This window comes from Drosophila biarmipes, chromosome 3R (genome assembly GCF_025231255.1).
Source record: "Drosophila biarmipes strain raj3 chromosome 3R, RU_DBia_V1.1, whole genome shotgun sequence".
NCBI lineage: Eukaryota > Metazoa > Arthropoda > Insecta > Diptera > Drosophilidae > Drosophila > Drosophila biarmipes.
Genome location: NC_066616.1, coordinates 31,980,188 through 31,990,551, shown reverse-complemented (window position 1 = coordinate 31,990,551; position 10,364 = coordinate 31,980,188). Strand labels below are relative to the sequence as shown.

The 10,364-nt window shown below is 45.9% G+C and overlaps 4 protein-coding genes and 1 pseudogene across 5 annotated transcripts; 3 read left to right on the top strand and 2 right to left on the bottom strand.

The window, feature by feature from the left end:
• Positions 1 to 663: 663 nt before the first annotated feature.
• Positions 664 to 1,642, bottom strand: LOC108025496 (uncharacterized; annotated as a pseudogene).
• An 18-nt stretch (positions 1,643 to 1,660) lies between these two features.
• On the bottom strand, positions 1,661 to 2,575 carry LOC108025494 (uncharacterized). Its single transcript, XM_017096009.3, has one exon. The coding sequence runs from the start codon at positions 2,484 to 2,486 to the stop codon at positions 1,797 to 1,799; it is 690 nt and encodes a 229-aa protein (XP_016951498.2). The 5' UTR covers positions 2,487 to 2,575; the 3' UTR covers positions 1,661 to 1,796.
• Positions 2,279 to 5,314, top strand: LOC108025493 (prolyl 4-hydroxylase subunit alpha-2). Of its 2 annotated transcripts, XM_017096008.3 has the most exons (9): positions 2,279 to 2,420; positions 3,101 to 3,362; positions 3,487 to 3,789; positions 3,852 to 4,039; positions 4,090 to 4,223; positions 4,294 to 4,764; positions 4,828 to 4,881; positions 4,948 to 5,113; positions 5,174 to 5,314. In XM_017096008.3, exons 2-9 carry the CDS (start codon positions 3,154 to 3,156, stop codon positions 5,239 to 5,241), a joined length of 1,593 nt encoding a protein of 530 aa, XP_016951497.1. In that variant the 5' UTR covers positions 2,279 to 2,420; positions 3,101 to 3,153; the 3' UTR covers positions 5,242 to 5,314. The 2 variants fall into 2 exon arrangements, 1 of the variants encoding a protein (XP_016951497.1); XR_007764645.1 differs by lacking the exons at positions 2,279 to 2,420; positions 4,948 to 5,113; positions 5,174 to 5,314 and having other exon boundaries at positions 2,806 to 3,362; positions 4,294 to 4,351; positions 4,438 to 4,764.
• Positions 5,315 to 5,699: 385 nt separating this feature from the next.
• On the top strand, positions 5,700 to 7,665 carry LOC108025072 (prolyl 4-hydroxylase subunit alpha-2-like). Its single transcript, XM_017095330.2, has 7 exons — positions 5,700 to 5,966; positions 6,021 to 6,323; positions 6,382 to 6,527; positions 6,577 to 7,100; positions 7,155 to 7,283; positions 7,339 to 7,504; positions 7,559 to 7,665. Exons 1-7 carry the CDS (start codon positions 5,746 to 5,748, stop codon positions 7,630 to 7,632), a joined length of 1,563 nt encoding a protein of 520 aa, XP_016950819.1. The 5' UTR covers positions 5,700 to 5,745; the 3' UTR covers positions 7,633 to 7,665.
• A 34-nt stretch (positions 7,666 to 7,699) lies between these two features.
• On the top strand, positions 7,700 to 9,819 carry LOC108025071 (prolyl 4-hydroxylase subunit alpha-2-like). The gene is made up of 7 exons (XM_017095329.3): positions 7,700 to 7,964; positions 8,020 to 8,322; positions 8,389 to 8,582; positions 8,633 to 9,150; positions 9,209 to 9,343; positions 9,395 to 9,560; positions 9,619 to 9,819. The coding sequence occupies exons 1-7, from the start codon at positions 7,750 to 7,752 to the stop codon at positions 9,702 to 9,704; spliced, it is 1,617 nt and encodes a 538-aa protein (XP_016950818.1). The 5' UTR covers positions 7,700 to 7,749; the 3' UTR covers positions 9,705 to 9,819.
• The last annotated feature ends 545 nt before the right edge of the window (positions 9,820 to 10,364 follow it).

Sequence of the window (10,364 nt, the reverse complement as noted above, 5' to 3'; positions counted from 1 at the left end):
GCCAGCCCGGAATCCCCGAGCACCGGAGTCTACGGTCACGGACACAAACCGGACATTTTCCAGGTCACAGGTGCTTTTGTTGTCCGCATTAGATTTGCCTTCCAAACGCCGCACCGTATCAACTACACGCACACAAATCTCTGGCCTCCGTGCATTCGGTCTTTTTGTTTGGCCGCCCTGTCCATTTGGCTGTAAAATTTATTTCATTTGTCCAACAGCCCGACCCCGCAGAAGGCATGACGCTGACAGTTTTATGGCAAAGTTAAGCCGATATCAACGGCAGGACATATGACCCGGCCCCCGTCCGCAGTGCCGCCCATAAAAGTGTAAAATTTAAAGCCTTTTTTGCCCTACCTTGGCGCACACAACAAGTGGGCCCCACCGAAACAAAGCGGTATTTAGGTTTTCCGCAAAAACCCTTTCAACGGATTCACTCATGGCGAAAAGCAGATAGCAATTGTTCAGCAATGCGAGCATTAACCCATAAGAATGCACGGTCGAGTGCTCCGGCTGCCAGATATCCGCTTGCCATTTACATTGCGGCACTCTTTAAGATCGAAATTAATTAGGTTGTTCCGAAGGAGTGGCAGAAAAGACACTGATATCACAGAAATCACAGGGGTTTCGATACCATTTAAAAGGGTGCTTAAAAGTATGCAACAGTAATTTCAAACTTATTAGAGCTTACCAAGGTTATGTATAAGTTCATGACCAATACATGTTCACATTATTAAGCCTGTAAAAATACGTACAAAATTTGGAAAGGAACTCCATGGGTCTGAAAAATCTGGCACTAGAATTTGGCAAGCTATTCCCTGCTCTTCAAAGAAGCACTTCCAAAGAACCAACTACAGGTATATGGTTTCGTTCTCGCAAAAGTCCCGAAACCACTGGAAGGTGTTCAGCCTGGCGTGGATGACCCGTCCCAGGACGAAGAGCGGGATGGGCATGTAGTCGCCCTTCACCTGACCCTTGTTGAGGTCGGTGGTCAGCTTGACGTCGATCATGATGGTGGCGTGGAGCAGGTAGAGCATCCCGCAGGCCAGCGAGGAGATGGACTGGCCGCGGAGGAAGTGGAAGACCGGGTGCACGGGCAGGTCCTCTGTGAACTCGGTGTCACCGTGCTCGTTGTGCGTATGCGGTCTCTTCGGGGTGATGAACATGTGGAACTGCCGCTCCGCGTCCCACATCGTGGTCAGGGAAATCAGGGTGAAAGCCAAGGCCGCCGACGAGGCCTTCCAGATCTCCATGCACACGGTGGGCGTGTGGCCCGTGCAGATGTTGACGCTCTGGAAGAGGGTCAGCACCATGAACACGTAGAAGGTCACCAGGTAGAAGTAGTGGAACGCCTGCGCGTCCCAGCTGAACGTGTCCAGCTCGATGGTCATGAAGCCCGAGATGTGGTAGCCCATGCAGTACATGTTGAAGACGGTCTCCAGGGTGTACGAAGAGCACGGGTCGCAGGGCCTCAGGTTGGTAGTTTCCAACCACGCTGTCTGCCCGAGTGAGGACACCAGTGGCGTGGACCCAAGTGAAAAGGGATCCTCCGGACATAACGAAGTAATTCAACAGAAAACAAAAGAATTATCACCGTTTTTTCTGTGACATTTAACAGAAAGGGTATGTATATTACCCCTCAATAAAATGAATAACGCGTGCATTTTCTAAAGCTTTGACATTTAATTTATTATCGAAATCCTATTTTTAAATTTTTTACGTGGAGCCATATAAAAAATTTAAAAATAAGGCTTCACAGCTCAGTACTATCACACAATAAAACCTCAATTTTTGGACCTTCAAATATCCATAATGGTGTTGTCGCAGAAATCCCGAAACCATTGGTAGGTGTAAAGTCTCTTGTGAAAAGCACGTCCCAAGACGAAAAGAGGGATGGGGGCGTGCTTGCCGTGGTCATTGAACCGCGAGGTCAACCTGACGTCGATCATTATGGCCGCGTGGAGCATGTAGATCAGGCCGCAGGCCAGCGAGGAGATGGACTGGCCCCGCATGAACTTGAAGAACGGGTGATTTGGAAGGTCCTCCCTGAACTCAGTGTAGCCATGGTCCTCATGGTCGTGGGCCACAATCGTGGCGAAGAACAAGTAGAACTGCCGCTCCGCGTTCCACATCGTGGTCAGGGATATCAGGAGGAAGACCACCGCGCCCGCCGACGCCTTGTAGATCTCCATCAGAACGTTGGGCGTGTGACCCGTGCAGATGGAGACGCTCTGGAAGGGAGTAAGCACCATGAACGCGTAGAAGACGACCAGGTACAGGTAGTGGATAAACTGTCCATTCGGGCCAAGGTCATTGAGGTTGATGGCCTGGAAGCCCGTGACGTGGTAGCCCATGCAAAACATGTTGAACACCGTCTCCAGGGTGTAGAACAGGAACAGCACGGGGCGCAGGGCTCCGGGCAGGTAAGTCAGGAAGTCGGTGCTTTGGGAGGACAACTCACGTCCCTGACGGGACGCTCTGGAAATCATGCTCTTTGGGAGCCTTAATTTTTGGGGGTAATATTTGTCGAAACCAAGTAGTTTTAACCAAGTGCCAAGTGAAGTTAAAATCAAGTGGGACCTTGGAAACATAAGCGCCTTTACCCATAAACTTGATAACATGATATTAATTAGCCTATTTGAAGCTACAAGTTCGCTTACAACTTATCCACAAGCTCTACACAAATGGTATTTATTATCTGTAGTAATATATAGCTGTCAGCGAGAGATTACAAAGCGGTTCGACTGAGCTTTGGCATAGCTTTTTGCCCTATCAGCATTTTTCTGCTTAGAGTGGGGGATTCCGCCGCTGACCATTACACACCCCATAGACACCTCGCGGTTCTTGCCGGTGGTCAGTGATCTCGGCGAGCTGCGAGCACGTTCTTTGGTGACGCAGCTCTTCGCCAGTTCACCAGCACGTAGCGCCAACGCGATATTGTGGTTCCGGTACTTCGGGTTAATTAAATCGCTGCGTGCCGCTATCAATGCGCCGCTTATCAGCCGTCGAAAGAATCGCTTTGGTCGGGAAAGGGGGGGACATTTATCTCGGCCCGATGTCAACTTGCCAACTTCCACTCTTTTGGCTTTTTGGCTGCCAACAGTTGGCTCCGGCACGTAGACCCAAGCAGAACCCCGACCAGAAAGGTAACCCACGATGCGCTCTTCCAAGTGGCCGCTTCCGCTGCTGGTGCTGCTCACCTGCCAGGTGCTCCTCCTTCTCCCAATCCGGCAGGCGAGAGGCGAAGAGAGCCACTGCACCTCGGTGGCCGGGATGGTGAAGCTGCTCGATCTGGAGGCCCAGCTCATCGAAAACCTGGAGGACTACGCCGTCGAGCTGGAGAAGAAGCTGGAGACCGTGAGAAGGTGGGTGATTATCGGGACTAAAATCAAATTCCAATTCAGAAACATAACCGTTTGATTTTGTTGGACAAGTTAGTCTGATTTTATGTTTAAATAATATAAAATAATATAATAATGTTTTTTCTAGGAGCTTAGCCAGCTTACGTTTGGAAAATGATAGAGCCCGTAGCTCCACGGAGGAGTATCTATCCAACCCGCTGAACTCTTTTTCCCTCATTCGCCGCATGAATCGCGACTGGATGATATGGCAGCTCTATATGGAAGATCCCACCGGTCTTTCACAGGTGGAAAAGATTCAGGAACTGAGGGAGCATATGCCCACCAACACGGATGTGGAGGAGGCTGTCACTGCCCTGGATCGAATTCAGAGTACATATGGCCTCAAGGTATCTCACATTGCCCATGGCCTGCTCAATGGAAAGCAGTACAAGTACGTCAGACTTGTTTAAATTTGGAATGATAGACTAATGTAGCACTTCACCCCTTACACAGTGTGAGTTTCACAGCGCTGGACACCTATGCCATGGGTCAAATACTTTTTGACCAGGGAAACTATTTCGCAGCTGCCAGCTGGCTCTATCAATCGGTTGTTTTGATGGAGGTCTATAAACTGCCTGCTCCTCTGGAGCTTTCCAAGAACGAAGTGCAAATGGTCTATGCCGAATGCCTGCTAAAACTGAGTAAGTTTGGGCTAACAATAGAAATATCCATAATAACAAATCGCAAATAGACCAGAACGCGGATGCCCTGAAAGTTGTCAACATTGCACTGACTGATAAGCCACATGATATTAAACTTTTGCTGAAGAAGTCGGAAATCGAAACGTTGATAAGGACGGGCACCAGCAGTGCGCCCCTGTCGAAGGTAGGTAGTTGTCGGCAGGCTGATAAGGTCCACCTCTGAGATAGTGCCAAACTAACCGAAATGGAAACAGAGAACATTGCAGGTTCAGGGAACAGGGACTCCAACCGCCTACCAGAGGGGCTGCCGAGGTGAGTTCCCAGCGTCCGCGGATGGCAGGCTCCACTGTCGCTATAATAGCACTACCTCGCCCTTCCTGATCCTGGCTCCCCTCAAGATGGAACTGGTGGGTCTGGATCCCTACATGGTGCTGTACCACGACGTGCTCTCCGACAAGGAAATAGAGGAACTGCAGGGCATGGCCACTCCGGGCTTGCAGAGGGCCACTGTCTTCCAGGCCTCCTCCGGCCGCAACGAGGTGGTCAAGACCAGGACCTCCAAGGTGGCCTGGTTCCCCGACTCCTTCAGCCCCCTCACACTTAGGCTCAATGCCCGGATCACCGACATGACCGGGTTCGATCTCAATGGCTCCGAGATGCTGCAGCTGATGAACTACGGGCTGGGCGGCCACTACGACAAGCACTACGACTTCTTCAACCAGACGGTAAGTAACTCTAGATGGTCTAGAAGCAATGTTATTAATAATATGTTTTATAAATGCCTACAGAACTCTAATTTAACTGCCATGAGTGGCGATCGGATTGCTACAGTACTATTTTATGTGAGTAATTTTAAAAACACTTCATTATTTAGAATTTATTGAATTATTTGTTTTTCTATTTCCTAGCTGACGGATGTGGAACAAGGAGGAGCCACCGTCTTTCCAAACATTCAAAAGGCCATCTTCCCCCAACGCGGATCGGTCATAATGTGGTACAATCTAAGGGACGACGGAGTACCAGACACTCAAACTCTTCATGCCGCTTGCCCAGTTATAGTGGGTTCCAAATGGGGTAAGTAATCTTAAATTATAATTTAACCCCATAATACAATGTGTATTGTAACTTACTTAGTTTGCAACAAATGGATTCGAGAGCGACAACAGCTATTCCGCAGACCTTGCCTGAAAAAACGAATGTGATTCTCAAGTACTATTTTAGAAAAGTGATAATTTACGACCACTAAGAAACTCAATAAAGTCAAGCCAAAATCGATCATTCTGTCAATTAAAGCCTCTTTTCCAGCGATAAGAACAATTTGCAGTCAAGTCTCAACACATCTAGGCGGAATAATTAGAGGTGTTTTCACCCAAAAACCATTCATCATAATCAACGAGTGGGAATACCTGCCACATATCGCGTATCAATCAGCAGTAATTTGACACTATGTTTGCATTATAATTATAAGATACCGAGTTGGGCTCTTCAAAAATTCTGCTGTTTCAAGACTTTCTGACGGGGGTATGATCAAAAATAATGCCGATTTCAATATTGTATACCATCCCTTTTATTTATAAACTGAAGCAGTATTGTGTTTTATGACAATAACATACAATTTAGATGATGACGTATCTGAGTAGATCATGCAATTACAATCTTAATAAAAATAAGTTTTGATATTTCGAACACATTTGTATTTAATTAAAATGTCAAGGCTCCAAATGGAAGGCAAAGGGAGGAAACTACCAGGGTATATCTTGACCTTGCTGGTACTCTTGGCTGTTGTCCATGGAAGTAGTCGACAACAAACATTCCACGCCTTATCGGTGGCCTCTATGCCTCCTCTCCTTGACCTCGAGGCGAAGTTAATCGACAACCTAGAAGACTATGCCAATGAACTGGAGCAGAAGCTGCAGATGCTTCGCAGGTGAAGGTTCCTCCAAGTGTTTTATGTAGTATTCTGTATCACTTTGCTCCTTAGTTACATTCCAATTATGCGGATGGAGAATGAAAAGGGTCGACTGGATACTATATCTTACCTGTCTAACCCCCTGAATAGCCTCTCTCTCATCCGAAGATTGCATCAGGATTGGTCAAAGTGGCGGAGTTACATGGCTCAGCCAGTTGGCACTGTCCAAATGCGAAACATTGGCGGTTGGCGTAAGGATCTTCCCCAAAAAGAAGACCTTACGGATGCCTGTGCTGCCATTGTGCGCATACAGAGCACTTACGATCTCAAAGTTGAAGATATTATCAGGGGCAAACTCGATGGCATACAGTACAAGTGGGTATTTTAAGTGATGATATACTTATTCCTCATACAATTTATGATACTCCCTCAGCTTAAGCATGAGTTCTGCGGATATTTTTGCCGTAGGTCATCATCTTGCCAAGGGAAAAGCTGAAGCAGAAGCTGTTCCATGGTTGCAGGAGGTAACCCAGGAGGTGGGGGTCCCAAAACTACTTGCAGAGTGCCATCTAAAACTAAGTAAGTGGTTTCATTGTCTACCATACAAAATCTAATGTACTCCGCCAAGAGCACTATTCTCAGGCTCTGCCTTTGCTGGAAAATGCCCTGAAGTTGGAGCCCCACAATGCTGATCTCCTGCGACTGCGGAACAAAACAAAGATATTGATTGACATCACCCATAATACCACTCTTAGGGAGAAACATAAGCCTGAAGATCCTTTGGCAAAGGCATTTACTTTGGCTTGCAGGGGCTTGGCGAAGGGCTCCACCAGACTCCACTGCTCCTACAACTTTAACACCACTCCATTTCTTCGACTTGCTCCACTGAGAGTTGAGGAGGTCGGACTGCATCCTTATGTGGTCCTCTACCACGATGTGCTTACGCAAAGGGAATCGAATGAGCTAATCGAACTAGCTCTTTCTAGCTTAAAGGTCAGCGGTGTCAGCGGATCCGAGGGTTCAGCCTTCAAGCGGATGAGAACTGTAAAAGCTCGCTGGGTAAGCAAGGATACGAACGACATGACCAGGCGAATTACACGGCGAGTTCGTGATATTGTCGGTCTGGATTTAATCACTTCAGAAAAGTTTCAGGTAAGATTATGAAAACCTAAAACCTATCTTGAAACCTATCTAATTTATTTACAGATCATCAACTATGGCATGGGTGGCCACTATAACATGCACAAGGACTTCTTTAACCTAACCAATATCGATAGTACCAAACAAAGCTGGATCGAAATATTGGGAGACCGCATTGCCACTCTTCTGTTCTATGTGAGATTGGTTCAAAATTGTTTTTTTTTAAGCTTCCCTATCTCTGTATCCCTAGCTATCCGATGTTGAACAGGGTGGGGCCACTGTGTTTCCCAAGTCAGGGTACACCATCTATCCTCGAGCTGGCACCGCCCTCTTATGGTACAACCTTCATACGGATGGCAGCGGTGATCCTTCGACCCTACATGCCGCCTGCCCTGTAATTGTGGGCTCCAAGTGGGGTAAGATTTTTTCATTTTCCTATCTTAAGATAACTATAATATCAACTTTGCCAGTTATGACCGAGTGGATTCGCGAACTGGCCCAGGTATTTGTTAGGCCCTGCCTAAAATCATCACCTGAGCAATAAATTTAATAAAAGATCTTTGCTATTTATTTTAAATATGAATGTATTTCTGATTAAACATAAAGTAGGCCCGAATAAATGTCAAATTACAAACTAATACTTCTATAATAAAGACAATACATGGCATTAAAGATTAAAGAATGGGTCCGTTTGCCAGGATACCTCTTGGCTGCGCTGATCCTCGGCTCTGTGGTTGTTGGGAAGCCTCCGGTAGAGAAGAGTCACTCCCTGTCACTGGTGACAATGGTGCCTCTTCTGGAACTGGAAAGGAAATTAATTGATATCCTCGAAAACTATACGAATGCCGTTGAGGAGAAACTGCAGGCCGTTCGCAGGTGAAGTTCGACTATCCTGAAGAGCGTTTATCTTCTATTAAGCCCCTATTCGTAGTCAAATCCCTCTGATGCGCTCTGAAAACGAAAAAGGAAAACAGGATGCCATATCCTACCTATCCAATCCTCTGAACAGCTTTTCACTCATCCGACGACTACATGTGGATTGGTTTCAATGGCGCAAGTTCATGGAACAACCTGTGGGCATCCCCCAAATGCAAAACTTGGACAGCTGGTTGCAAGAGCTTCCCACGAAAACGGATCTATGGGAGGCATGTACAGGAGTAGCACGTATTCAAAGAACCTACAACCTTAAAATCAGCGACTTTATCGAAGGGAGAATCAATGGAAAGCAGTATAAGTGAGTCGCATTGGAAATGTTTAGTTAACTAACATTTAATTAAAATTTTTGTAATATTTATTTTAGTGCTAGCATGAGTTGTGGCGACATTTTTGCAGTGGGCCATCATCTTGCACAGGAAAATAAAACATCAGAAGCTATTCAATGGCTTCAGGAGGTTTCTCCTCTTTTACAGGAAGATCTTTTAATAATACCAAAGCACCTGGCTATCGAGGAATTCGAGGTTCTAAAATTACTCGCCGAGACCCACTTTAGAGAAGGTTGCTGGATTTATTTTTCACGTATACAATAACTAACCAAAGCTCCCTAGAACACTATTCAAAAGCCTTAACTCTGCTGGATAATTGCCTGAAAATGAAGCCCCAGGATGCTCATGTTCTCCGACTACGAAGGAAGACAAAGGACCTTTTGGAAAATCAACCAGTACCTACGCTTGAAGAAACTAAGCAAAAAGAAGTTCCAGATACTTATAAAATAGGTTGCAGGGGAATGTTTAAGAAACCAACTAGATTGCACTGTTTCTACAATTTCACCACGACTCCATTTCTTCGGTTGGCACCTCTTAAGACAGAGCAAGTTGGATTGAACCCTTATGTAGTGCTGTACCACGACATGCTCTCTGCTCAGGAAATTTCTGTGCTTATAGACAAGGCTGCTCAAAATATGAAAAACGCCAGAACCCATACTCTTTACCCTACCAATAAAAGCCGCGGAAGAACTGCCAAAGCCCACTGGTTTAATAAGGAAAATAACAAGCTGACAAGACGGATTACGAGGAGGATTCAAGATATGACTGGTTTTGACCTGACCGATTCGGAAGAACTCCAGGTGAATTATAAAATAAGGATCATCTTAAAATATTACATCTAATCAACTCTATATACAGGTGATAAACTACGGCATAGGTGGACACTATTATACCCACTCGGATTACTTTAACTTCGCATCTGCTAATTACACAAGAAAACTTACTACCCAGGCCGCCATTTTGGGGGATCGCATTGCCACAGTGTTGTTCTATGTAAGTTGATACCTGAAGATATATAGGAACTACAATTTCCATCTCTTTCAGCTGACTGATGTTGAACAGGGTGGAGCCACGATATTCGTAAATGTAGGATACTCTGTGTATCCCCGTGCTGGAACGGCCATCTTCTGGTACAACCTGGATGCAGATGGGAATGGGGATCCCCTCACCAGACATGCCGCCTGTCCCGTGATTGTGGGCTCCAAATGGGGTGAGTTTCCTGCCAGTGATTAACCTTAAATTAAAACCCCTCAATCCCAAACTTTTAGTGATGACCGAGTGGATACGCGAACGGCGGCAGATCTTTATCAGACCCTGCCTGCCCCGCTCCAAGGAACCCTCGCCAAAATCATAGGCAAACAAATTTCCGGCATAATCACTCTGCACACTTAACAAAAAACCCTCGCAGCTCAGCTTAAATGCCTTTTTAAAATGCCAACACGGAAAAAATAAAGTGCTGAGTGGTGATAGTCCCTGAAAGTCGACGCGTTGGGGGTGCTAGCAGGAGGGGTATCTGCTCCAGGACCAAGGTAAAACCAAAGGCCACCGCAGCCGCATTTTAGCATACTCCTAGAGAAGCTCCTTCCCCTATTCCGATCCTGATTCCCGGATTCTGTTGTTGGCGTCTAGTGTCTGACACCGCGTACGTGATGTGCAACTTAATGTTTCAATTAGAGGTGAAGTGGCGCCCGAACAGGGGCCATCGTTATCGCTTCACTGCACTGCGAGAAACTAGTGATTAACTTCTTATTAGCATAATTGGTTGAATGGGAAGTTAACAATTTAGATACATATTTTAAAGCTTCTGTTTTAATATATAACGGTTAACTTTCTAGTTTATTTTGGGCTAAAGTGGCGCCCAAACATGGTCCTTCCTTATCAAAAGATAATTAGTTTTAAAGAGTGAATAATGAGTTATGAACTTTTAGTTATTAACCTAAGCAAGTGTAATGGTTTTTATTCTAACCATATAATACTGCAAGTAATAATTATTATTAAGGACATTGTTTTAAGT

Bases quoted from the DNA above. Each gene is read 5' to 3' on its own strand.
- LOC108025493 (XM_017096008.3), top strand. From the start codon at position 3,154: ATGCGCTCTTCCAAGTGGCCGCTTCCGCTGCTGGTGCTGCTCACCTGC. The intron at 3,363-3,486 runs GTGGGTGATTAT...TGTTTTTTCTAG, and splicing joins AAGCTGGAGACCGTGAGAAG to GAGCTTAGCCAGCTTACGTT. The intron at 4,040-4,089 runs GTAAGTTTGGGC...AATCGCAAATAG, and splicing joins CGAATGCCTGCTAAAACTGA to ACCAGAACGCGGATGCCCTG.
- LOC108025494 (XM_017096009.3), bottom strand. From the start codon at position 2,486: ATGATTTCCAGAGCGTCCCGTCAGGGACGTGAGTTGTCCTCCCAAAGC.
- LOC108025071 (XM_017095329.3), top strand. From the start codon at position 7,750: ATGGCATTAAAGATTAAAGAATGGGTCCGTTTGCCAGGATACCTCTTG. The intron at 7,965-8,019 runs GTGAAGTTCGAC...CCCTATTCGTAG, and splicing joins AAACTGCAGGCCGTTCGCAG to TCAAATCCCTCTGATGCGCT. The intron at 9,344-9,394 runs GTAAGTTGATAC...CATCTCTTTCAG, and splicing joins TTGCCACAGTGTTGTTCTAT to CTGACTGATGTTGAACAGGG.
- LOC108025072 (XM_017095330.2), top strand. From the start codon at position 5,746: ATGTCAAGGCTCCAAATGGAAGGCAAAGGGAGGAAACTACCAGGGTAT. The intron at 6,324-6,381 runs GTGGGTATTTTA...ATACTCCCTCAG, and splicing joins CTCGATGGCATACAGTACAA to CTTAAGCATGAGTTCTGCGG. The intron at 6,528-6,576 runs GTAAGTGGTTTC...TACTCCGCCAAG, and splicing joins AGAGTGCCATCTAAAACTAA to AGCACTATTCTCAGGCTCTG.